This window comes from Nyctibius grandis, chromosome 27 (assembly GCF_013368605.1).
Source record: "Nyctibius grandis isolate bNycGra1 chromosome 27, bNycGra1.pri, whole genome shotgun sequence".
NCBI lineage: Eukaryota > Metazoa > Chordata > Aves > Nyctibiiformes > Nyctibiidae > Nyctibius > Nyctibius grandis.
Window position 1 is genome coordinate 6,252,323 of NC_090684.1, and position 23,576 is coordinate 6,275,898.

At 41.5% G+C, this 23,576-nt stretch overlaps 1 protein-coding gene across 1 annotated transcript in view; it reads right to left on the reverse strand.

The window, feature by feature from the left end:
- Window positions 1-23,576, reverse strand: part of KDM5B (lysine demethylase 5B) — a 57,818-nt gene that overhangs the window by 7,076 nt on the left and 27,166 nt on the right. The window contains exons 8-22 of the mRNA XM_068419332.1: window positions 22,292-22,450; window positions 21,594-21,713; window positions 20,970-21,128; window positions 20,337-20,518; window positions 17,323-17,485; window positions 16,182-16,301; window positions 14,283-14,477; window positions 13,688-13,869; window positions 12,922-13,046; window positions 12,445-12,595; window positions 8,708-8,822; window positions 6,433-6,788; window positions 5,149-5,287; window positions 2,313-2,492; window positions 1,610-1,768 (exon numbers count right to left, since the gene is read on the reverse strand). Coding sequence (XP_068275433.1) covers window positions 1,610-1,768; window positions 2,313-2,492; window positions 5,149-5,287; window positions 6,433-6,788; window positions 8,708-8,822; window positions 12,445-12,595; window positions 12,922-13,046; window positions 13,688-13,869; window positions 14,283-14,477; window positions 16,182-16,301; window positions 17,323-17,485; window positions 20,337-20,518; window positions 20,970-21,128; window positions 21,594-21,713; window positions 22,292-22,450 — 2,505 coding nt within the window. The remainder of the gene's footprint in view (window positions 1-1,609; window positions 1,769-2,312; window positions 2,493-5,148; window positions 5,288-6,432; window positions 6,789-8,707; window positions 8,823-12,444; window positions 12,596-12,921; window positions 13,047-13,687; window positions 13,870-14,282; window positions 14,478-16,181; window positions 16,302-17,322; window positions 17,486-20,336; window positions 20,519-20,969; window positions 21,129-21,593; window positions 21,714-22,291; window positions 22,451-23,576) is intronic.

Consider the following 23,576-nt stretch of genomic DNA (forward strand, 5'->3'; position numbering starts at 1 on the left):
AAAAGGAACGTTACTCATTAGCAAGAGGGTGACCTCTGCACAATCACACTCAAGATACGCCAGCGAGTATTTCAGATCTTTAAGAAGCTCCTCACCCCGCACGCCTTCAAGGCTTTGAATGTTTGAAGTGAAGCAGTTATGAGGACACGCAGCGATGTCGCTTCAGCTTCCTTCCATTTTCTCATCAGGCCCAGAGATACAAAGCTTATTCCTTTGCAAAAAATAACCTGCTAACTCCCTTCCTCTCTGTTCCAAATCCCTCATGTTTTGTACTACAAAAATATTACCGTCATTAAAGCAGCTTAACTTCTGAAATGAGGGCAGATCTGGCTTGCAGGTACTTCTCTATGAACATCTCTCACATACGCAGCCTGACTCTGTATAACTGTCCACCACAGCTGGGCAGTTTTCAGAAATACAACTGCATCTCCGATACCCACCTTGCACACACTGTCAAACGCACGGGGCCGTACCCTGACCTATGGACTCGCTCTGGGGTCTGTAAACACCAACTGAAATTTGGGTGCCCTCCTGAATGTGGTGTTTGCCCTTTCTACACCTGCTCATGGTCCTTTTTGTCGGGAATCTTTAGCATTAGCTGCTATTAAAGACAGTCATATATTTCAGTTTCATAAAGGCTGTTTAGTTGCAGCTGCAACTAAAACTCCATACATTTTATTATGAATATAAAGATAAATCTATACGGGAGGGTTTAGAAATATAAACAAAAGAGTTATTTCACACATCGTGACTTTGAAATGGGCTGGGACTAGAGAAAATCAGCTATGCAAAAGTTAGACAACTGTGTCCAGTATGGGCAGATACGGGACTCGGGCACAGCACCCTACGTTATGTACGCACGGGTGCTGAGCACTGCAGCTGCAGCGTTGGGTTGCGAAAGTATCCAGACCTCCACTATGAGAAGACTCTTGCTCCCCTCATATGTCAGAAGCAAGGTTTCAAGTAGCTACTATAGGCTAAAACTTAAATGCCCCATATCTAAAGGAACAATTATATTCAAACCATACCAAATCAGTCTACTGCTCCTCATTAACCATGGGACATTGTTTCATCTGACCGTGGTGGAGGCTGTGAAAGGCTGGAAAGGTGGAGGCTTTTGGGATGAAGCACTTCGCCACCAGCAACTAAGTCTGCTCCATCTAGAAGCAGCGTTTTACTGATTTCATAATGCCTGAGGTTTTCTTTATTTATTTATGGTGTTTGTTTTAATATAAATGGTGCTGGGTTATCATGTTCTTTGAAAGGATTAGACTTGAGAAAACCCTGTCTTTGACAAGGTTTTCATATGGTGGGGGAAAATAGGTCTCAATTTTTTGTTTTCCTATGCTTTGTTAGGCTGCAGGCACTGCCTGGCAAACTGTAAGGCTACTTCACGCACAAACACAACACACATTTTTTTTCCACTAAAAGCAATTTGGGGAAGTTTGAAGCAAGCACAGAAAAGCGCAGTCCTAGAAGTCCTTCTGCAGAAAAGCAGAGCAAGCAGAAAAGAGTGGAAGATAACACTCCTGCACAAGAGGCAATCAAAAACAAAGATTCAAAGAACTTAGAAGAAGCTCCAGTTCCAGAAAAATCTTAAACCACATACCGCAGACGCAGTATCTTTGCTCTCAGAGAGCGCTCTCTCTAAGTCGCTCAGAGTCTCTAGCTTAGTGCTTTTCTTCTTTCCACTTGGCACTGACTCCTTCAGCTTCTTCTGCTTTCTCTTCAGGTTCAGCATTCCAATATCACACCGGGGACATAACACCTGACGGACACAAAAGCAGGATTGTCTGCAACACGTGTAATGCATTTGTCCTGCCCCAACACAGCCATATACAAGTGGTTAGAACAGTTTTTTCCATCAAAGATTTGGGGGAGTAGGACGAGGTTATCTGGAGAACAGGGAGTGCTGGAAGGTTAAAAATTCAATTTTATAAGATGGGCAGAACACAAACGCCTCCATGTTCCATTCAGATTGCTGGTATATAGAGGCAGCTGAACAGCAGCCATGTGATTTCAGCTGCAAGGCCTGGAAAACAGGAGAGGATTCCAGGGGCTGCCCTGCATCCCCGTCTGTCCTAACGGAGAGAGGAGGGCTTGGGGTCAGCGGGGCTCAGCTTGGGCTGGAGAGTGTGGATTGCTCAAGAACTGTAGGTGTTGATGCACATGCAGCAACAGATTCGGAGGGCCTAAAACAATTCTGCAAGTATACTTAATATTTACTGCTATTTCATGAGTTAATAATGTAACTCAGATGTGCCTTTGCTGTGGTATGAATGATTGTCTTCTCCAGAGCTGAGATCTCTTACCTCCAGAAGAGAGTAAGGGGAGTTCTTGCACAGAAACGTGTTAGCTGCACACTCCTTCCACGCCTGAACTTCTGACACCAAGGACTCCAGCCTCGGCAGGTAGTCCAGATGCACGGGAATAGATCGACCTCTTGTGACAAGTTCCACGAGCGTGTCCAGTACAGGCACACGTCCTCCAACCTGTCAGATTATAAATGAAGAATTGCTTGATGTGTATAAGACATACCACTTCCACGAATCACAGCAAGGCATTTAGATTAACTGAAGGCAGAGCTTGTAAAAATGAATTTACTGCTTGGACACTTCAGTCACTTCCATGGCTGTCATTCCAACGTTTGTGCTTCTCCTGGTCTAGTCATTAAGTCCACAGACAAAACTAATAAAACACTTGGGGAAAAAAAAAATGACAGTTTAAAAAAAAAAGCCTGCCAACAATATAAGCAGAGTCCCAATCTAACAATCTGCATTCACAGCAGAAAATCAAAATAATTTTGAAACACACCCAGAAGACACGTCTAATGCAGTCCCTGGCACGCCGAGAACAAGGAACCATCTCAAGTCTCCAATGTGCCATTTGAAAGCGAGCTCTGCTCCTTCACTCAGCAGCCTGCACCTAACGCAGCCCAGTTGCAAGAAGTCCAGCAGTAAAGCAGCACCGAGAGGTAATTTCTGAAGCAGGCAGTGACGTGGGAGTCGAGAACTATTCATCCCCAACAACCCCAACATCTCTAGCAGCAGATCTCAAAGCACTGATAACTGAGAACTTCCTGCAAGTCATGACGACTGTGGGCATTTCCTAAAATCTTTGCAGAACTGAAGCAAAAATTCTTGGCACAGACACGTTTTTCCATATTCAGTAGGCAGAATTTCAGATCCAAACCAAGAAATTAACAAACACCATTCATTTCAGTCCTCTCAAGACAGCCCTCAAACAAAAGTTATTATTACATGAACTTTGTTCCTTCAGAATTTCAAAGCCCAGGACAACTAATTCTTTAAATAAAAGCTTCTTGACCCAAAAGACATTTTTATTAGAAGTCCGATTTAGTTCAGATAGGCTTGGAAATAGTAGTCAGTCAGATCAGAGTTCACTTAATGCAAAAAACATGAGGACAAATAAAAATTTAAGAGAATATTTGGCAACTTATATCAAAATGTGAAATCAGGGCTATCCCAGTCCCACCCTTTCCTGATCCGTGCAGTCCCATTGACCCCTCACACGAGGATTTGCGAGGCTGAGCCATGAACGACTTCAAAGAGTCAGCCCAGCCTGCAATTACTCACTTGGGCTTGAACTAGAACTAGTCTGGCTGCATGAGCGGTCGTGCTAACAGAAGAGAGGAAAAGGGAAGGGAGAAGAGGGGAGAGTTAAGCTGCCATTGAAGTGTAAAAGAAGCAAAGAACCTAAAAACACAGGAAAGGAAACTGGGTCCACAAATAAAACTGTCTGAAAGGTTAAAAAGAAAAAGATTCAAGTGCTAGAAGCCCAGGTGAAAACCTGTACAGATCTTTTTGTTTAGAGACTCTGGTTTTCTCTATCTGCCATCAAGCCTTTTGCTCAGTTGAAGATTATTTCAGAGTGTGAACATGGAAATGGAAATTACACAAAGCTGGAAAGAGCCTCGAAAAATGGAAGAGGATAAAGAGAAGAGGAAAGGCAGAGCAGGAAACCAAGTAATTTCCATCTCAAAATTCCAACACAACTACTACAAAATTACAAGTATTTTAACCTATGAAATCAAAGGCCAACTGTACAGGTACAGAGCAACAAACAGCTTTGAGACTGGCCATGCGTAGTGGTTAACAAAGGAGGGAACACCTCTCAATCACAGGCTGTTTGAAATATCACTAACAATACAGCTGTCGAAACAGCAAATTAATTCCATGGGGCCTCAGAAGAGGCGATTCCACAACCAGCTGAGTATTAATATCCTTGGATCATGAGGTCTTCTGAGACGTTACCTGCAGCACAGCACATGGGGTGTGCTCCAGAAAGGTGCGTTCAAAACTGGAGAAAATACAAGGACAGGACACTTGTCTGGTCAGGAATAATCCTGGATCAGGAAATCTTGGGGTTTTTTTAGAAGATGCTAGAGGAAAATTATTTGTTTAGCCAAGGAAATGAAGGCTGTGAAAAGACACTGTTGGTGACTTAAATACTTTAGGGGATTTGTTTATTCAAGGGTCAGGAAACAGAACTTCGACTGTGGCACCTGCTCTATATTATGTGTTACAGGAACACGGTGAGATGATGACCACCTTTCACAGCAGAGCTGTTCTGTAGCTTGCTGAGGTTATGAAAGCACTCAGAAAATAAGGCACATTTCTTTAAGTCAGGACAGGGGCTGGAGAGTATTAGCAAAACGACTTCCACTAGCATGCAAAGCGTTTAACCTTATTTAACAGGAAAGTGCTCTTCGTAAGAATACTACAAAGACGGTATTTTTCTTTCATCTGCAGAATGGTACACAAAAATCTGATTACCAGGTGAGATGATCATTGTTATTAGTGACTGAGCAAAATTTACCTTAAGGTAAAGCTCCACAGTATAATATCTTTTTAACTTCAGATTTTTCTTAATAGATGTTTTACAGATTTTATTGCAGCCAGTTCATTGCAGAGGTGAAGGAGCACAAATCAGGTGCAGAAACAGAGGCTGAAAACAACAGCACTGATCAGCCCGTAACTGCACCACAGCTAAGGCAGTGGGTGGTGCAGACGAAGCACTCTCAATTCAGTGGGACGCTGAAGCACCAAGCGCACACAGAGTGCGGGTCTGTGACCCTGACGGGGGCTCTGAGCACTCACCGAGAAGCCAAGAGCGTGGTTCACGTACCTGCAGAGCTTCCACTTCCTGCAGCCAGTCCTTGGCCTTCTGCACCGCGTCTTTCAGCGCGACGCCGTTCGGGAGGTAGGCTGGGATCTCCTCCATCTCCTTCACTGCTGCTGCCAGGCTGCTCAGCGACTGCCGTGGTCTGGGTAGGCAAAACATCTCGGAATGTAAAACGCTGCGATACAATTGGGGCTCTTCTACTCATTTGGTTTATGAAACCAAAGGGTTGCACCAAGTAATAGTATGTCCAGCGCTAGGGATGTGTACTGTACAGGAGGGCACTAGGAACACCGCTGTGCTTTTAGGAATGCGCTTGCTGTAGACTCCTGCTAGAAATGCTAAAAATATTAAGGAATCTGTTGTCTGCTTTTCCAATATTCACACATTTGGGTTTAAGGGATATTTAACATTCATTAACTTTTGAACGATAGACCCTTGGATCCTTCTCAAACCTCAGAACAGCACCAACTAAGAGATTCCACACTAGGTTAAAAAAGCAGAGATGGCTTTTCTCTATTTCACAATTTGATTCTGATGTTTTAGAGAAGTACAAACTCAACTGCATCTCCATTCTGGAGGGTAAAACCAAGCTTATTCCAGTTTTGTGCTCTATGAAGTTATAAGTTTAAAATACTATGGTTACTAATGAGTAAGAAACACTGAAATGCTTTCATATGAGGCTGGGGGGGGAAATTTTAAAAATAAAAATAATTTAAAAATCAGGAATCCTGAGGGAGGAAACCTTGCATACAAGTTTGTGCCACCTTCCTAAACTTTAAGTAAACTGTGCTCTCCCTTATTTTACTTTATAAATCAGAAAGTCAAAGCAATGAGCAACAAAATTTTTCTCAGTAAGGATGGTATTTGGCTTATTTCCTTCTCCCCTACACCAACTAATCTGGAAAAATCTCCTCCATGTTAGAAATAGCCCATATGAAGAATTTTACCAGTTGGTGGTATATATCTAAGCTCCATCTGGACATGCATCCTCCAGTCTGACACTGGGGGAGCGAAGAAGGTAGAAAGAAAGGAAGAGGTGTCTTAAAACCCTTCCTTGTAGTGAAGGAAGAACTTGCACAACGATAGCGGAGCACCACAAACACTGCAAGCCAACACCAACGTTTAAAATCGCTGTCACTGAGCCCCCTCTCTCCATCCCTCTCCCTTCTGGATGGCAGAACTTTTGCCTTTGTGTTGTGAACTGGGTGAACAAGAGACCCATTCAGAAGTAAATCCAACTATTTCCATCTTAAATTACAAAATGCAACACTAAGATTTAGCTTCTACCTGGCCTTGATCAGATTTCTGGCTTTGTCATCCCAGTGTTCAGACACAGTAAGGAGCTCCTGCAGCTTCGCCATTGCTTTCTCAACCGCTGGGTAGGGAGCGAGTCCAACACCTGAGTCTATAAGACGTCTCATATCATCTAGAGTAAGAGAGTTTTGGTCTGAGGAAGCCAGTTGCACATCCTCGAGCCAGCGTGCCTGTTCCAGACGGATCCGCAGCTCAGCCAGTTGGGGTAGATCAACGTCGAAGTCAAAGCTGACGTCCAACAGCTCCTGAAGTTCTGCAGCACTAGGCATTTCTTCAGAAAGGAGTTTTTGGCTTTGCTGTTGAAAAGCTTCCACACGATCAAGAAGATCCTGAAATATACAAACGCAACTATAAATCAGAAGAAAACCCACTGCCAAATCTCTTAAACATTTAAGTGCAAGCTGAAGCACTTAAGTGCAAGCCTCCGGGCAAACACCACCCTGCCATGCACACAACGTGCACGGCAAATTATCACGACATCTGGAACACTTAAATAGCGCATCTTCAACACAGAGTGTTGAAGATCAACTTCAGCATCTCCTCATCATCACAGGTCCACAAGCTTGAGGATCACAGAACAAGGGAATTCTACTCCAAACTCCTTTGAACTAAGAGACAGGTGTCAAAAAGAGGTCTCAGAAGAACGGAAAGGATCTAAAGGGAAATTTTAAGTGTTCCATCAGTGCTGTTTTCTGGCTTTGTTCTGGAATGATTAAGAAGGCTGAAGAACAGCAAGGTTAAGGTTAAGGCAGCTTTGAAGAATGCTGGGAAGGGCACAGAGCTTCTGGCGTTAATTCCTGCTGCACTGGTAAGGCTTTTGAGCTGGACCACACAGTCCCAGCAAGCTACAGGCATTTGACTCTTTCATGCAGTGCAACACCTTTCCCTCCATATGTTCAACCCCCAAAAGGTGCCTCTGTGGCCGTTTTCCCTTCACCCAGGATGGCAGACAGTTAGGCAGAGCAATCTCACTGCAAAGACTGGAGTTATCCTGTACCTAGCCATGCTGCCCAATGCTTCTGGTACTGGCTCAAGTGCCATTCCAGTGTAAGCTCTTCCCTCACAGCTGACAGCTTGGTATTTTGCCAATGAGGTTGTTTGCCAGGGCAGGTAAATCTCACCCATAATGGAAATAAAGCCTTTTTAGAGAGATATTAAATTGTGAACTGATCTCCACTAACTGTTGGTCATTTATGTTAACAGCCTAATTTGCATGACTACATATAATCTAGGATTGTTGAGAATGAGATAAAAGAATACTCTGACCATATGTGTTTGATATTTCCCTGTTCAAGAATGCCAGATGGAGAAGAACTGTTTGCATGTCTGGCATTTCTGAACTTCTGCTTTTTAAATAGTTATCTAACTTCAGAGTTACAATGCTATAAACAAATAACTGTAAACAGGATTACATAAAACCTGATTCACACATTCCAGACCTGATAAAGCTTCAAAAGCAATAGTCATAAAGCTGGGTTGAACTGGTCTACTCCGATTCAAAGTTACATGATACTGTCTGGTCTCAGCATTGTGTGGACACTTAAGAGATAGTTCATGAGCTAGACACTGCATCTCCTGGTTCTAAGAATCAAAAATATGCAAAGCCCTTCTCCTTTAAGGCAGGAATTGCAGCTGCCCAGAATTTATGGGTTTTTTTGGTTTTTTTTGATTACCCCTCAATGTGATATGCAATGTTTTTGTATATTCTGGAACTAAACTTTGAATTACTTTCAACTTGTAGCCTAGGCTGGTAGCTTTGGCTAGGGCTATCTGCGTTGTTTCCTGGAACGTGGGTTCATAGCATAGGAGGTACCTAATTCCAAGCCTAAGAGAAAGCTGATTCTGGATTAACAAAGAAGGGAAGTGATATGAATGGGAGAACCGTCACTCAGAGCAGCAGGGAGTTTTGAATATTCTCAGGTAAACCTGGCTTCACTCTTCAGAGGAGACTAGTTGACTGACCCCAAACTTTTAATCTGTAGTTACCCAGGTCACCCTGCTGCTTCTCTTGCATTCCTTTGTACAACATTAACATTTTGATTCCCCTACGTAGTGTAAAAACCTACTGACCGCAAACACCAGCAGGTCAGCGCGCTCCGTTCTTAAGCGACTCACGGGCACAAGTCACCCAGACCTGCCAGTTTAAAGGCATGTACTGGAGCAAACAGCAAGATGGGCGTTTCACGCAGTGCAAATACATCCCTGTGACAAACGCTCGTGTTCCCTCCCCTGGAATTTTCCAAGTTACCTTCAGTAACGGTGTCTGACTGAGGACACAGGGTAGAGCGTACAGCTGCCTCACAAACAGCCGGAGCTCATTCACAGTCAGCTGATTTTGACACTTCCCTCCTCCGGAGCGGTACCTGCAATTACACACAATTCAACTTTGTTGGATGCCACTAAAAAAATTAAATAAAATCTAAATTTCTCAAAAATCTGCTTATGATTTCTTGTAAGTCAAGCTTTACTCACAAATAATAGAATATTCAAAAGCATCCAAGCAGCCTAGGGCTCACATACATGGGAAAACTTCAGTTAGCTACAGCAGAATAAGCTATTGTTGAAAATACTCATTTCATACATAGTATTCTGGAACAACTACTCAGCCTTGGAAGAGCACTGGTTATTATGGAATAAAATTAGGCTTTTTTTGCAGAACACAAAGCAATTGTGGATAAACTATTCAGTTATGTTGCAATAGCTATTGTAGTGAGCTCTCCCCATGCCCAAAAGAGAACAAATCCCAATTTTGAATGGGTTTTATATTCACAGGTTGTGTAGGCACTTCTGAAAAATCCTCTTTACGCTGAAATCATCATTTTCATTTTTATCTAAAAGCTTTGTGTCAAATGAGTGGCTTATAAGTGTTAACAAATGGGCTAATATTAAAAACCGCTCTAAACTCAAGCCAATATTAACTAGGTCTGAGAACCCTGAACAGAAAAGGAAAGAAATCTCTTACAATGCTGGCTCCAATTTAATCCACAATGTCATTTAAACAAAAGAGGAAAACAACACCCCAGCAGGATATGCCAGCATGACTGGAATGTGAACACTATAAAATAAATTTTAATTTACCATCCTATGTTAAAAATAGGTATTTTTAAAGGATATACCAAGATCACATTGTGAGTTCCAAAATGTATAGTAAGCTGAACAATAAAATGAATTCGAAGCCTCAGGTACAACACGGGCAGTTTCATGGTCTACAATGTTTTACTATTTTTTGTGGAAGTTCCGCAGTATCTTCCAGGAAAAGGCACAAGTTTTTAAAATAAATAAATATTTCTGTACATATACGTATGCACACACGCATATATACATCTCTAAACTGCAAATCTGACTGTCACAAGGTGTTTTTGATAACCAGAGATTACATGAGCCTAAAAAAATAAAAAAACATTCACAGAAGAAAAGCCCACATCCATCCAGGGTTATTAATCACAAAGCTCTCTAAGCACGAGGTCTCTAAACTCTTGGAGACTCTAAGAAGCAGAAACGGTATCATGAGGCCTGGGCAAGGAAGCGGATGGATGGTGAGAACATCCCTTTGGACTTGCCCTGCTGTCAGGCTGTTCCCTTCTAGTATCACCCACACGGTAGGGCCAGAGAGGAACAAGGGAAATACAGCTCATCCACGTTTCTTCAGGTACTATGGAGAAGATGGTGAGCAAGAGTCACAGGATTTACTCTCAGAGAAGATTTATCATCTGTCTTGGTCTTTTCTCCCCAGGAACTGTTGTGAACACTACACAGGAGGAGATCCTTGAGTACCACTGACTCCCATGATTAACAGGGATGATGTTTCCAGTCAGGTTAAGTCAAGTCTACTGTGTGACTCTTCCAAACCAAGGATCAGAACAAAATGCTCAGTCCCGAAAGGAAAGTCTGTCGAAAGCATGAACCAAGCTTTGGGCAGAATCCACAATCCTTCATAACCAACACAAGGCAGTGGGCGTGATGAAGGCTGCCCAACATCCTGCAGATATGTGAACTTCATGTAGATGAAACTGTATTTGATATAACAAGTATTCAGATTTTAAGCAGATTATTCTCTCCTTTTTATCTTCTTAAATAGGTTACAAGTGCTTCTCCCTTCAATCTTTTAAGACAAAAAAAATCCATCCAATAACATCCAATGGGTTTTTAGAACTGATTATGAAGACACGCAACTGGACTTTTCCCACAAATATACCACAAAAAGCTCAAAGGAGAAATGCTGAGAGAAGGACTAAAAACACTTTTAGAGCAAAAGAGAGATGCAATCCAAGCAGTGCTTTGATCCTGTGCAGTGCAACGCTGGGAGGATTGTTCATCACAGTCTGTAATGCTGAAGGAGCTGGCACGTACAGCTGTGAGAAAGGCTGATAGACAGTGACAAAGGAACAGACCTAGTCAAGAAGATGAAGATAAAAATTGCTGCCCGTTCTTTCCAGGCCAAGCAAAGTCAGGTGTGTCTGAAGAGCAGGAAAGACTCTTGGAAGAGCTCGTCTGGCCCAGAACAGTTGGAAAGGGCCTGGCTGCTGCTCCAAGTTCATCATCAGCAGGCCTGAGTAAATACCAAGGATGGGAGAACACAGGGACTGGGGACGCCAGAATGAGAAGAGATAGCTCAACACTAAATGAAGGAAGAGATTAAGAGCGGACAAGTCCTTCGATAACAGTGCCAGGAATCTCTGGGGTAGAAATTACATATCTGGCATACATCATGTCTGTTGGAGTGCTCAGTTTTCCATTTCCTGTTGTAATTTTTTTATGTTGCTGTTACAGGGGCTTCATCCTCTTGTGTTTGCAAGACAGTGAAGGTGAATTTTTATCAAGTCCTTGCTACAAAGACTTATGCAAGGATCGCTAGGAAGGGAAAGCACAGCTACAACAATCATGTCTAACTAGTAGTTGAATATTCTACTACCAAAGTCCTTCAAAGTCAGCCTTTAAAGTACTGCAAGAACACAGGGAGTGACAAGCTACAAGATTCCTGCTGGGGCAGGCAACACGCAGAAACCACACACATGCAGTCATACCAGCACAAAGAGCAACTGCTCTGACAAACACCACGTTGTTCAAAGCAGCAGAAACAGGTGAAAATTGTCCACGTGGGACAAAAGAGAAACAGCTTCTCCTGAAGTACTTCACACTGTTAAGATTGTTGGACTTGAGCAATATTGTCCTCCACATACATAAAACCAAGATTTTCTTAGAAAGCTACCACCCCACGAGGCTAGATGCAGCCAGTGTAAGCCTGGGTAAGAATCTGCAACAGAAGATGGTAATTCGTGATCCCCGAGAGAAAGGCTAGTACATCGATACCATCACAATCAAACCAATGTAATGAGGAGATCTGGCCTTGTCCTTCTGGACCTTGTGACTCCTTTCAACTCATTTCAGACACAGAAAGTGCTGGCAGGACCAGGCAGCCAAACATCCAGTTCACAAAGTCTGTATTACCCAAACACTGCCCTATCTTCAAATTCCTCAAGCACATACCCTGTCTAGAAGATTTAACATAAGTGCTGCCAAAAAAAAAAATCAAGTATTTTTCAGAGATCTTATACAGAATTCCCATCAGCAGCAGCTCAGGAAGTTAAGACACTTCATTTTTCCACAAGGCATAAAGTGTAATGAACATAATGACATAGGTACCACTGACAGATTTTCTGTCCCCATGGCACAAAGACAAGTGGACTGGATCTTGTTGGGTGTTGCTTTGTCTGGAAATACCACACCAATTTTTCCTTTCAGGCAACATTAGAATGAATTTATTGCCCAACTGTCAAACAGAGAAGAAGAGGAGACTGAAAGCTCAGGATGTTTAACTTACTACATGCAGTAAAGGTGAATTTCCCTGTAAAAGATGGTTCTCTTGAGAAGACAAAAAGATCACTTTCATTTTTAAGTCTTACAGAACACTGGCATATATCACTGGCCCCTGGCATCTATCTTCAGTCACTCAATTTTGTAGCAAACACATATAGTAACATTTACCTGGTTTGCCTTTTACCATTCAGAAGTTGCTGTGCAACCGAGGCACATTTGTCTGCATCCTGCGTAACCAGTCGGAGGTGTCGCAGTAGGTCATTGTCTGGAAACTTTTTTATTTCTGATTCTTCTATCAAAGCCTTAAAATTGATGAGACCTTTTGGGAAAGAGTGCAAGTTAACAGAAGTGCCCCTTTGTGATGGATTTTAAATGGTAAGGCTGAATACCACAACACATTAAACATATTTCTATTTCAACTTCAGTTATATTTTGTGTCAAAGTGATTTACAATCTTCTCACGCAGAGACAGCTCACCATAATTTCTGGGACTGTAACAGCTAAAATATTTACTCTAAAACATGAAATTATATATGATTTCTTTTGATTGTCACATAACACAAAAGTTGCTAAGGTTCAGAAACTAAGAAGTGAAAAATTAGCCATTTAAAACTACATGTTGTAGACAAAAGGTAAGATACTTACTTCTTTTATTGTTAGCTTTTGCCTCCAGAGCTTCATTCACGTTGGAAGCCCATTCGTTGTAGGACTCCGCACGCATCTTCAGCGCGTTCATCATTGGATAGAGTTCGTCCAGGGTGTAGCGGTACCTACAAGGAGCACAGAATTCAAACTCTTCAGCAAAAACTGGAGGGGAGCAGGAGGGTCAAGGGAGGGGCATCAAGATCTGTTGGTCCATACAACACAGAAGTGATCTACTACGCATCCAGGGTTATACAATTAAGACCGACAACCCCAGCATGTTCCTTCTAAGACAATTTCAGTGTTGCAATTGCTTCAAAAAACAATTTCAACATTACAATTGAATCAATTGTGAAACTGTCTTAGGACAAGCTACACTCATTTAGGACAAAGATGTAACAAACAACAGGAAAGGAAAGATGACAACAGGAAGGACAGCTAACAAAAGCAAAAAAATATTACTTGGCAAGGACTGGATGTGAGGGATTATGACCCTGTTGCTATAAATAAAAAAGCAAACTAACTTTTCCAGCAATTTTTGCCATTATAGAGCACGAAGAGCTGAATGATGAAATGAATGAGTCTTTGTATACGAGCACAAAAAAGGCACTTTGTTTTGGGTACTGTATTTGCAAAGAACTGAGAGAAACACAACACCGAGACTAGCACCATTGACAAAACAGAGCAGGCACTGGATGATCAAACTGCACTATCTACACATATAATAAGTATCTCCAGAACACAGTAGCATTTGCTATCTAAAGCTTACCGCAGTTTGTATTTGTAGGTGGGACAAGAACAGAGATCCTCCACATGGTGTAAGCACACCAATAATCCAGGTTTACATGGGCAATGAACAGCAGACATGAAGCAGGTGGTTTTACACTTTAAGCACTGTCGCTCATCGTCAGGAAACAGCTCAAAAGCCACTCTCTCCGAGTCTGTCACTCCCTGCAAAAGAGTATGTTACATCACTTTGAAGTCTAAAGAAGAGGTGATTATTCCACGCTAAAACATCAGAAGCTAAATTTCTCAAAGGAATAATGAAGTTTAGAAATAAGATATTAAAACCAGGTAGACAGAAATCTTGGTTAATAAAAAAAATCAGCTATTCTGTCTAATTACTGAAAGAACAAGTATCACTTTAAAAGAGACATTCTGAACAACGCTAAAGGGGAGACGCTAAAACAAAATGCACAATGAATGATTCTTTACCCAAGTGGTCCTCTGAAATCAAGAATGCTACTCAGGAAGGTATGATGTGGCTCTAAGCTGTGGAGAACACAGTCCAAGTCCCAGCATGTTTTCACGCCACTGTTTCAACTGTTCCTTCACTCATTATAATATTATTTCCTACAACTCACCAGTTTATCGACCTTCTCACGCAACCTCTTCTCCTCTTCAATCATAACAGCCATGTCTTTCTGAACCGTAGATGCTACCACAACATCAAGAACATCTGCTTTGGAAGCCATTTTACAGATCATCTCATCATGAGAGAACACACAGTAACGGTTTAGCAGACGGTAATGTTCCACACATTGGCGACCCAACGGTAGCTGCATTGAAAAAGAATACACAAATGAAGAGTTAATTCTGAAAACTGTATTAAGATACTAACTTTTTCTGCTACTAACCAAAAATTATCCAAATGCAAGGCCGAGACAAATCCTTCTAGCAACAATATTCACAATTCAGAATGTCAAACTAGAGAAATCAGGAGCCCAAGTTCTTGTATACCAGGACTGCTTATGACTCCTTTACAGCGGACAGAGCGCGTTTCCCCTGTGAACCCAGCTAAAAACTTGCATCCACTATCTGGAAGAGACCATAACTAGGGGTAACTAAATCACTAAACCACAGCTGGCTCAGGAAGACCCAAGCTAAAAATACAGAGAGGCTTCGGAAGCATCAAAGGGAACAGCAGGGATGCCCCGACCAAGGCAGGTTCCAAGCACGCTGGGCCTTCTTCTCAGGTGATGTGGCTGTTTGATGTAGGACATGAACTGTGCTGCAGCAGGAGAAACTGCTGACTCCATGAACCACTGAAGTCCCTAACTAACCCCAGGCAGAGGAAACAATTCATTACGAGATGGGCAGGTTACTCAGCTTTATTTTAAGGTTGTCGTTGGCGAGGCAGATAGTGATGCTCAGGTTACAACAAGGTTATGTGCTAGAGTCCCGTATGAAACTCATTAGAAGGACAAGAGGAAAAACCAAACCAAATCAACTAATATGCAAACACAGTCACAATGCAGAAAGCTTTCTTCCAGTTTTAGTAATCTCCTACTTCTAAGTGATGTTTTTTAAATCTAGCAACATTTTTAGATGAGCTACATTTACAAATAGCTAAGATCTCTTTTTTGGGGGGAAAAAAAAAAATCAGAAGAGGAGTAATTCGAAATAGCAGCTTCAAAGGATCTTTCTGAGATAAGGCAACACTGTGTGCCTGAGAAATGTGCTGGGAAGGAGAAATGATTACTTGTGACTTTGGAGCAACTACCTGCCGTTTGTTTTCATTTAAAAAAGACAAAAAACCTTAATAAATTACTACAACCTAATAATTGTAATGCATGCCTATCTGTTGTTTCAATGATTTGAGTGAAGCTTACTGGGAATCAAGCTTACTGGGTCTGTAAACCTTTAACATTAAAACTTTCCGTTCCCCTCTCATTAAGGTATTCTTCCTTAAAAACCTACAGCACCTCTGCTATCCAAGTGGATGTTCTCGCATCAGATGCAATAATTCTTCTTATCTTTTTCCCCAAGAATGCTATTAACTGTTCTTAATGTGTGTTAAACTTATAATCTGATTTAATCACAGAAGTTAAAGTAGAAAAGAAGTCCAAGTCAGTTTTGCTTTTCAGCTCTAGAAAGCACCTCTTTGAGAATTCCCAGTGCAATAAACAGAACTTTCATTCCAGCTCTTGATGATTTGAATGGCATTTGGGGACACAAAAGGAGTAGATTCCAGCAGCACTGGTGCTTCTCATATTCTAGGCATGCACAGGACCTTGCCTACCTCCTGCTGTAAAAGATACACCAGCCCTAATGTATCATTTCAAACCGAACCTTAGGAACCAGAGAAAGCCCAGAGGTCAGTACACAAAAGAAATACCTTCAGTAAAACATTAGGCTTCCAGTAACAGGCTCCTTCTGATCTGTGGACTAGATTTGTGCATCATCAGTAAATTAGAGCTGTACATCAGCTAGGAAGAACTTTGGAACCGCATACTTTATGAAAAACCATTTTTGGAACATACCCAATCAACTGTGCAGAAGTTCACAGCTTCAGCAAAATTGAAACCCTGATTGAAGCCACTGTGATAAGCTCTTGGAAAGGTGATCACAAACTCTCCAGCGCACTGATTGGTTCGATAAACCTGGGAGAAAAGACAGACAAGCATTAGGGTCAAACCTAAACAGTGCTGAAGGCTCTGAAGACAATATAGATTTCCAGTTCCTAGTAACCTCTATGATGACTTCGGATAGTTTTAAAACCTAAGCCCAAGAATTACAACTGGCATTTGGTAACTTGTCGTACAGACCAAACCCTAGAAAGCAAAGGGGTTTCAATCAGCCACACGCACTCTAAGCCGTTTTACGTCAGCTGTCTGTGCCTTGTGCTCTTTGCGAGCTCTGGTGACAGTCACGCAGGTAAAGCACAGGCAAGGCTCTCTTCAACGTGTAGCTGAAGGGGAAGAGAAATTTGGAACCTACTCAAAAGTTTGTACTGCTACAAATCTAATACTTTTTGTGCTAGACTACCAGCACGAGAGCAGGCAGATCTTCCTGCATCTTTCAATTTTGGAGTCTCTCACAGCATAGCAGACACCATAACTTTTGCCACTTTTTCCAGATTTTCCTTTAAGTCCCAAGGTCAGCTAGTCAAAAGCTAATTAAGTTGTAAAGGGACATAATTCCCATGAATAATCTAGTATGGAATATGATGGAAACTGATGAAAAATGTTTTTAAATACCTAAGAATTTATATCCAGGAAAAATAAGAGGATGGGGATGACAAATAAAGGAAGAATGGGGTTTGGCCCCTTGACAGAAACTCTTATGCCAAAAAAAATTGTGTCTGATTAGACAGACATATGAAGAGCTCCTGCCATTGTTTCAAAGCTCAAGACTAAACTTTCCAGCTGAGATACAGAAATAGAAATACACTCAGGTGGATCTCCAGGGAAGAGTTTGCCAAGCAATTCCAAAAGCAATGATTGCATTGCCCATCTGCTCACACTGGCACATTATACTAGACAAGGAAGATACAACACACACGGAAACTACCACACCATCTCTGTAATAAAAGTGCCTTCAATTATCAGCTTTGAAGTAGAATTCAGTGCAAATGAAAGAGGGTTGGGTTTGGGGGAGTAGCACAGGAGTCCAACAACATACAGGCACTCCGTGGGCCATCAAAGTATTCGGGTTCATTATGGTGACAAGTTGGTGCAAGAGATCTGGCTGAGATTCAAATAGCTCTGGAGCAAGCTTCTTCATTACATCCTCCAGCTGTTCAGCTGCATACCCTGGGGCTCCATACCACGTTTTAGGCTCCCCCCTGCAAGATTATTAAAAAAAGTTAAATATAAGCAATCTTGTAAGTTACATTTTCAGTCTTCTGCTTTAAAATACACCATGTCAAAAGGAGGGTATATCACCAGGAAGGAATGTAAAGATTATGTATCTTCCTGAATCTTCACATTTTACAGAGGTCCCTCTCCTCCAGACCTAAGTTTTTAACTACCTACATTTCTTAAAATATTCTGAGGGGACAAGGAAAAAAAAAAAAAAAAAGACTGAAGAAGTCCTCAGTGAAGTTCTACTGATTCCAGAACAACTTCAAAACATAAGCTGTTTGTCTTTTATCATGAACACAAACTCCCTCTTTGATCTAATAACCAGAGCCAGTTCTTTCTGTCTTGTGCATAATTGCCATAAAAGTAACCTATAGTAAGTAGAAATTAAACTTTAAAATTATGCAAAAGACATCAAGGAAAAAAAGAAAAAAATCAATATCCAGAGAAGGAACAAAGAACTTTTAGCAACAGCTTAACCCAACGCAAGGCAGTTGAGAAAATTAAGGTTATGCAGATGTGTTCCAGTAGACAGTTTTGGGTTTACAATGAAGCTGGCTCACTGCAGCACAAAGATGAAAAAGCCTTCCAATCCCTTATAAAGAACAATGTTAGAAAAGGTATTTAGAAAAGAAGATAACAGACAAATCACCTTTTCCTAAGAGTCCTGAAGAGATGTCAAAGTAAAGTTGACCCAACAGTGCTGTTTTTTTCCATAAAACATAAAGCAATTGGGAGGATTCCAGAAGAAAGAGTGAAGTATGAATCCAGAACCATATCCCTCATACCTAGGTGCTTATTCCTGTACTCAAACAGCACCTCTGTCGTGGTGAAGAAGACAGCTAGTGGGGAGGGACTGTGGAAGGGCAGTGACACTGGTATCACAAGGAGTAGCACAAGTAGAGTCGTCCCTGTGCAGTGTTAAATGACTGTGCAGCCTTGGACCTGGTCATCGTCTTGGAACAATTCTATGAGTTCACGAAGACCAGCCACAGATGCAACTAAAAACTGTCCTGTGTCCGGACCCAATACTGGGTTAGTCAAGAATTCTGCTCCTTGATACGTGTCAGTGCCAAGGAATGGATGACAGCAGTTATGGAATATGCTGAACTTGGACCAGGATACTGGTACCAGGGGTCTCTGGACTTCAGGAGAACAGATAACGAAGAAGGATACAATTCTAACAGATGTGTTAAGGTGTCAGCCTTATGAAGGCAGCAAGCTGCAGAATCGATGAACGTTGACAGTTCTTTCTGCACTGCTACCTGACAGCTCCACATTCCTGCCGTTACAAATACTAGCATCAACGACAGTAATTCTTCCTCTGACCAGGACTCACATCTTTAGAAGCAACGATTTGTTTTTTCTCCTTTTACCATTTCAAGAACTAACACAGGATTTAGAGTCATGCAGGAGAACTATGGCCCTCAACCCTACAAAGGTCTGCTGCTGCAGCCTGTTTCACTTGGGACTATCTGCTCAAAATACTGTACCAGGATACAAGCTCCTTCAAGGCACATGGAAACACTGAAGATGGATGTGCCATCCTTAGTATTTCACAAGAACGAGTCCCACTTTCTGAAGTCTTTGCAGAGTTTGGAGCATTCAGCAGCAGGTCATTAAGACTGGCTCCGCTGGCCAAGAACAGTATTAACCTCAACTACACATTGCTCTCCAACAGGCTAAAACCCCCAGACTTAAACCTCTACGTTGAAGGGAAATATAGAAGAATACTGGCAAATGAAAAGACATCAAGGACTTTCACACTGGAGGAGAAATAAATTAAAGCAGGTAGGGCAACTTTCACATGTGTCTGTGAATGTACGTACATGTATGTGCACATATACATGTATGCACTTACGTATCTCTCTGGCCTTGACTGCAAACACTAATGCAATTCGGGACAAATTCTGGAGGACATAATGCTATCGTGAGGGAAGCTCTCCTAGAAGAAATTAAGTTTCTACTGCAAGCAAAAAAACTTCTCTCCTTCCCACAGTTTTCACCTTGACTGAAGACCCACCACAAAAAAAAGCAACAAATTACAAGGAAGATAATTTTTACAGTGTAATCCTGATCCCTCGTTTACTTAGCTTCACTCAAACATTTGTTCTAATAATGTCAAGTACTAAGAAAGCAAGCGAATTAAATCACTGACTACTCGGACTGTGCTACAGCAGCAGCTACTTCAAGGAGCAGCAATTTGAATAACCGACCAAAAAGACCTACTGAGTAGTAGCTGGGATGTGGCTTTACCATTTTGCTGGAATACTTATGTGAACAAGGAAAGGGGAAGAGCTTGACAGGTTTCAGGAAGAGTGACAAGAATAATTCGAACTGTAGAAAAGCTGTTGTAAGGTGAGAAGTTTAAGAAGTTCAATCTATTTAGAATATCAAAGAGAAGGCAAAGATCTCTCCTGATTACAGTTGACAAGTGTTTACTTGATGAGAGGATTTATGAGAGAATGATCTAATAGACAAAAAAATATGCAGGACCTTAAGATTGTTAGTTGAAGCTAGATGATTTTTAAAAAAAACTTGCATGATTTTTAGTTTTACATTGAGCATAATAAAACGTTTGATGGAGTATCTGCTGCATCTCTCATGGATTTTTTAAAACTGGGAATGGATGTCTCTTTCCAAAATATGACCTCTTGTCCAAAAGCAAATCGATACAGGAATCACACTGTGTCAAATTTAACCCTGCTGCTCCAGGATTGCAAGGGTTATTCTGGCCTGAACTCTATTGATCTGGTTTTAGTCCACTAATTAAAAAGGGGAAGGGGGAATGAAAGGGAGATTGCTTCTCAGGCTGAGTTTATTCCTCAAACTCACCAATGCAGATAGTTAATCGAATAGCTCCAGTGGTCTTCTATATGCCAACAAAATGAAGAAAAGCACATTCCTACGTATAGCCAGGGTAATTTCATTCCACATATGTCTGCAGTGATGTGAGCAAGAACAGACTGCTCCATCACAGGCATGTTGTTTAAATTCCAGCCACTATCAAGGTATTCCTGAAAATCAAACAGAACAGTCACAGGTTTATACAACATGAAGTAAAAAAAAAAAACCAAGAAGGTAAAACTGCCAAAAGAGCAACAGAAGAAAAGCATCTTTCCCAACTGAAAAATATAAGAAACAGGTCAATGAATCAAAGAACAAAACCTCCATTGTCTTTGCTCCTTTCACAAACCTTATCTGATCTGCTTTGTTAAAATAAGCCTTTTTTTTGTTTGTTTGGAAGTTATTTATTAACTTCTAGGATAAGCCTGTGGCTTTTAATGTCTGATCACAGCAAGTTGTATTTCTGCAAAACTCTGATGTAATTCTCCTCTTCAAATACTGTGCCAGATACACAAAACAAACACTTTGCAACCCAGTTCCATTATTGTGCTTTGAACCAAAGAGACTTATTTAACTAAGAACTGTAATGCAAACATACACAGCGAACTAATAAAGACCTACCTCTTCTTCTGGTCTAACTTTAAATTTTCCACCCCTAACTGGGAAGCCACTGCCAAATTCCTTTGAAGCAATATCAGCTCCATATTCTACAGTCACATCCTCTTCAATGGTACTAACAAGTCTCCAGAATTCTTTTTCAACCAGCTCGGTGGGTACCATCTAGGTATGAGAAGAAGAAAAACAAGGAGTGTATACTGAGGAATTGGTATATAAAAAGCATGTGCATAAAAGCTATCTCAGGGAGCGACCTCCATTAGCTTGAAGCATTTCCCCATTTCAAAATTGTTTCAAGAAGAGAAAAAAGAATGCAGCAGAAATGTGGTTCCACCCAGGACATGCTGCTGCTTTGTTCTCTCAGGAATGGGTGACAGAGAATATTCTCCTCCTTACAGACACTTCTTCAAAAGTGGAAAAGAAACCAAAACCCAAACCAAGAAGCCAGCGAACAAGAAAGCATGACACCAGCAAGAACAAGGATTCACTGACGTAAATGAGAACCTCTGATTTGGGATTTCATCCCATTCAAAACCAGAATTCCCCCCTCCCCCTCAAAAGTTATATATTTTAGCTAAGCACAAAAAATGCAATCTACATTATAGCATCAGGACAAACACATGAACATACATGCACTGGCATGTTAAAATAGTCTGACTTGAATGCATCTGCCATTTCTCCAAACGTGCGAAGCGTATAGTCTCTTGCTGCTTGTTCAAAACCAAATGCTTCTTGAGGCTTATTACACTCCTGCAATTGAAAAGATAATTATTTCTATCATGTATTAGTAACACAACCTGTGCTCAGATTTTACACAAATAGGCTACTATTACAGCATCTGATGGGTACGAAGGCAGGACACCTGACCGAAATGAAATGACTGCCCCAAGTTGCAGAGTCAGAAGAAGAAACTACTCTGCTTAATTTATCAAATCACACTATTTATTTATTTATAAATCTGCATAAGCATTAATGAAGTAATATGCCTAATTTCTCCTTCCTCTAGTAGAGCTAAGCAAAAAAAAAGATGCATAGACCTCCACACTGAAGCACCCAGTGAAACTCCAATTTTAAATACAGAGGAATGGTGCCAATTAAAATCCAATGTATGTTTTAAAGGCACATCAATTTTTGCCTCCAAAATACTACGCAACAGCTTTCCAGTTTGAAGCATGCCCAGTCTTCATTTTAGCTTTACCCTCTATCACCTTGTTTGCACAGCCTTAAGTAATAACAAGTTGTATTTTCTATCCCTAGGATCAAGTTTATAAAAACCCCACAAAATAAAAAATAACCTACAGCCTAACTTTGATGGTTTGTCAGATTACCTGAGCCAAACACTGGGGACACCTCCAGTCCCCTTTGGGAACATCATGAAGGGGTGGAATTAAACAAAAAGTATGGTAACTGTCATCACAGCCATCACACAACAGGAGACGGTCCTCATCGTTACCACTGCCACATAAGAGACATACATACAAATCCACCTGTAACAAAAAAATTGCCAGAGTGGGAATTTGAGCACTTAAGGTAACTCATGGTGAAAGAGCAGTTTGGTAACTCAGTCATCTGTGACGTTTGCCAAAGCTTATTTTTACTTTATCTCTGAAATGGAAATGAGACAAGCAAACACAACACATTTCTGTAAAAGTTTAAATAACGCCCCTCTGTAATTTAAGGAAGGGCCACAAGAGTTGCAAGCCCTTCCCTCTATTTTTTTTCCAGATGACAGCAGATTTGAATCAGTGGCCAGGACAGTTTAAATCAGTACTATGGATTTGGCAGGTATAACATAACACCAGTTCCTGCCTCACAAATCCTTTTTCTTGTTGCTCTCATGTGCAACATGTGTGCACAGATGCTTCATCCTCCTCTGAGGATGAACTGTTTGGAGCCTCAGAAGAAAGAAAGGGGTTCCTCTTGATGGGGTGTTCTTCTTTTTCCCCAGAGAAACTGGCCAAGACCTTCATTTTAATGTGGAAAGTCCCCAGCTTCCCAGCAGAGCTATGTGCTTTTGGGCAGGGGGGCAGCTGGTAAAGACAACTGATGGAGGTTTCACACAGCAGCTTCGAGCCCCAAGGAAACGGTACAGGCACTCTGCTGCCTGTCCTACACCACGCCTTCACCAGCAACAGACTGGCAGGCTCTTCTCAAATACAGAGTAGAGCTCTGAGGACAAGTAGACCCTGTTATGTTATTAAAAAAAGAAGCAGCATCTCCTGCTCCTCCCCACAAGCTTTTTTTGTTTGGGAGGTGGAGGTGTCAGGCTTCTAGTATTTGCACATGTCATTCTCAGGTATCTAGCTACAGGTGTGGATTAAACGAAGAACATTTTTGGTTTTAGGAAGGACCCAAGTAGTGGCATGGACAGGAAGAATCTCAGTATCGTCTTCTCAAAAGGAGACAAACTACCATTGCTCTCAGTTTGGGTTTTTTTTAGAAGGGGGGTTGTGGTGTGTGGAGAGTTGGAGCAGGAACAGGGTTGTTTTTTTAAGAAGCATTTGGACAACAAAGCTTCCAAGTTAGTGCTGAAATTGTGGACTAAGTGGCAGGTCTGCTGGAGAGCCGGGTGCCAAAGCTCGGATTAAGCTCCCTTGAGGTTAAAGAGCAACG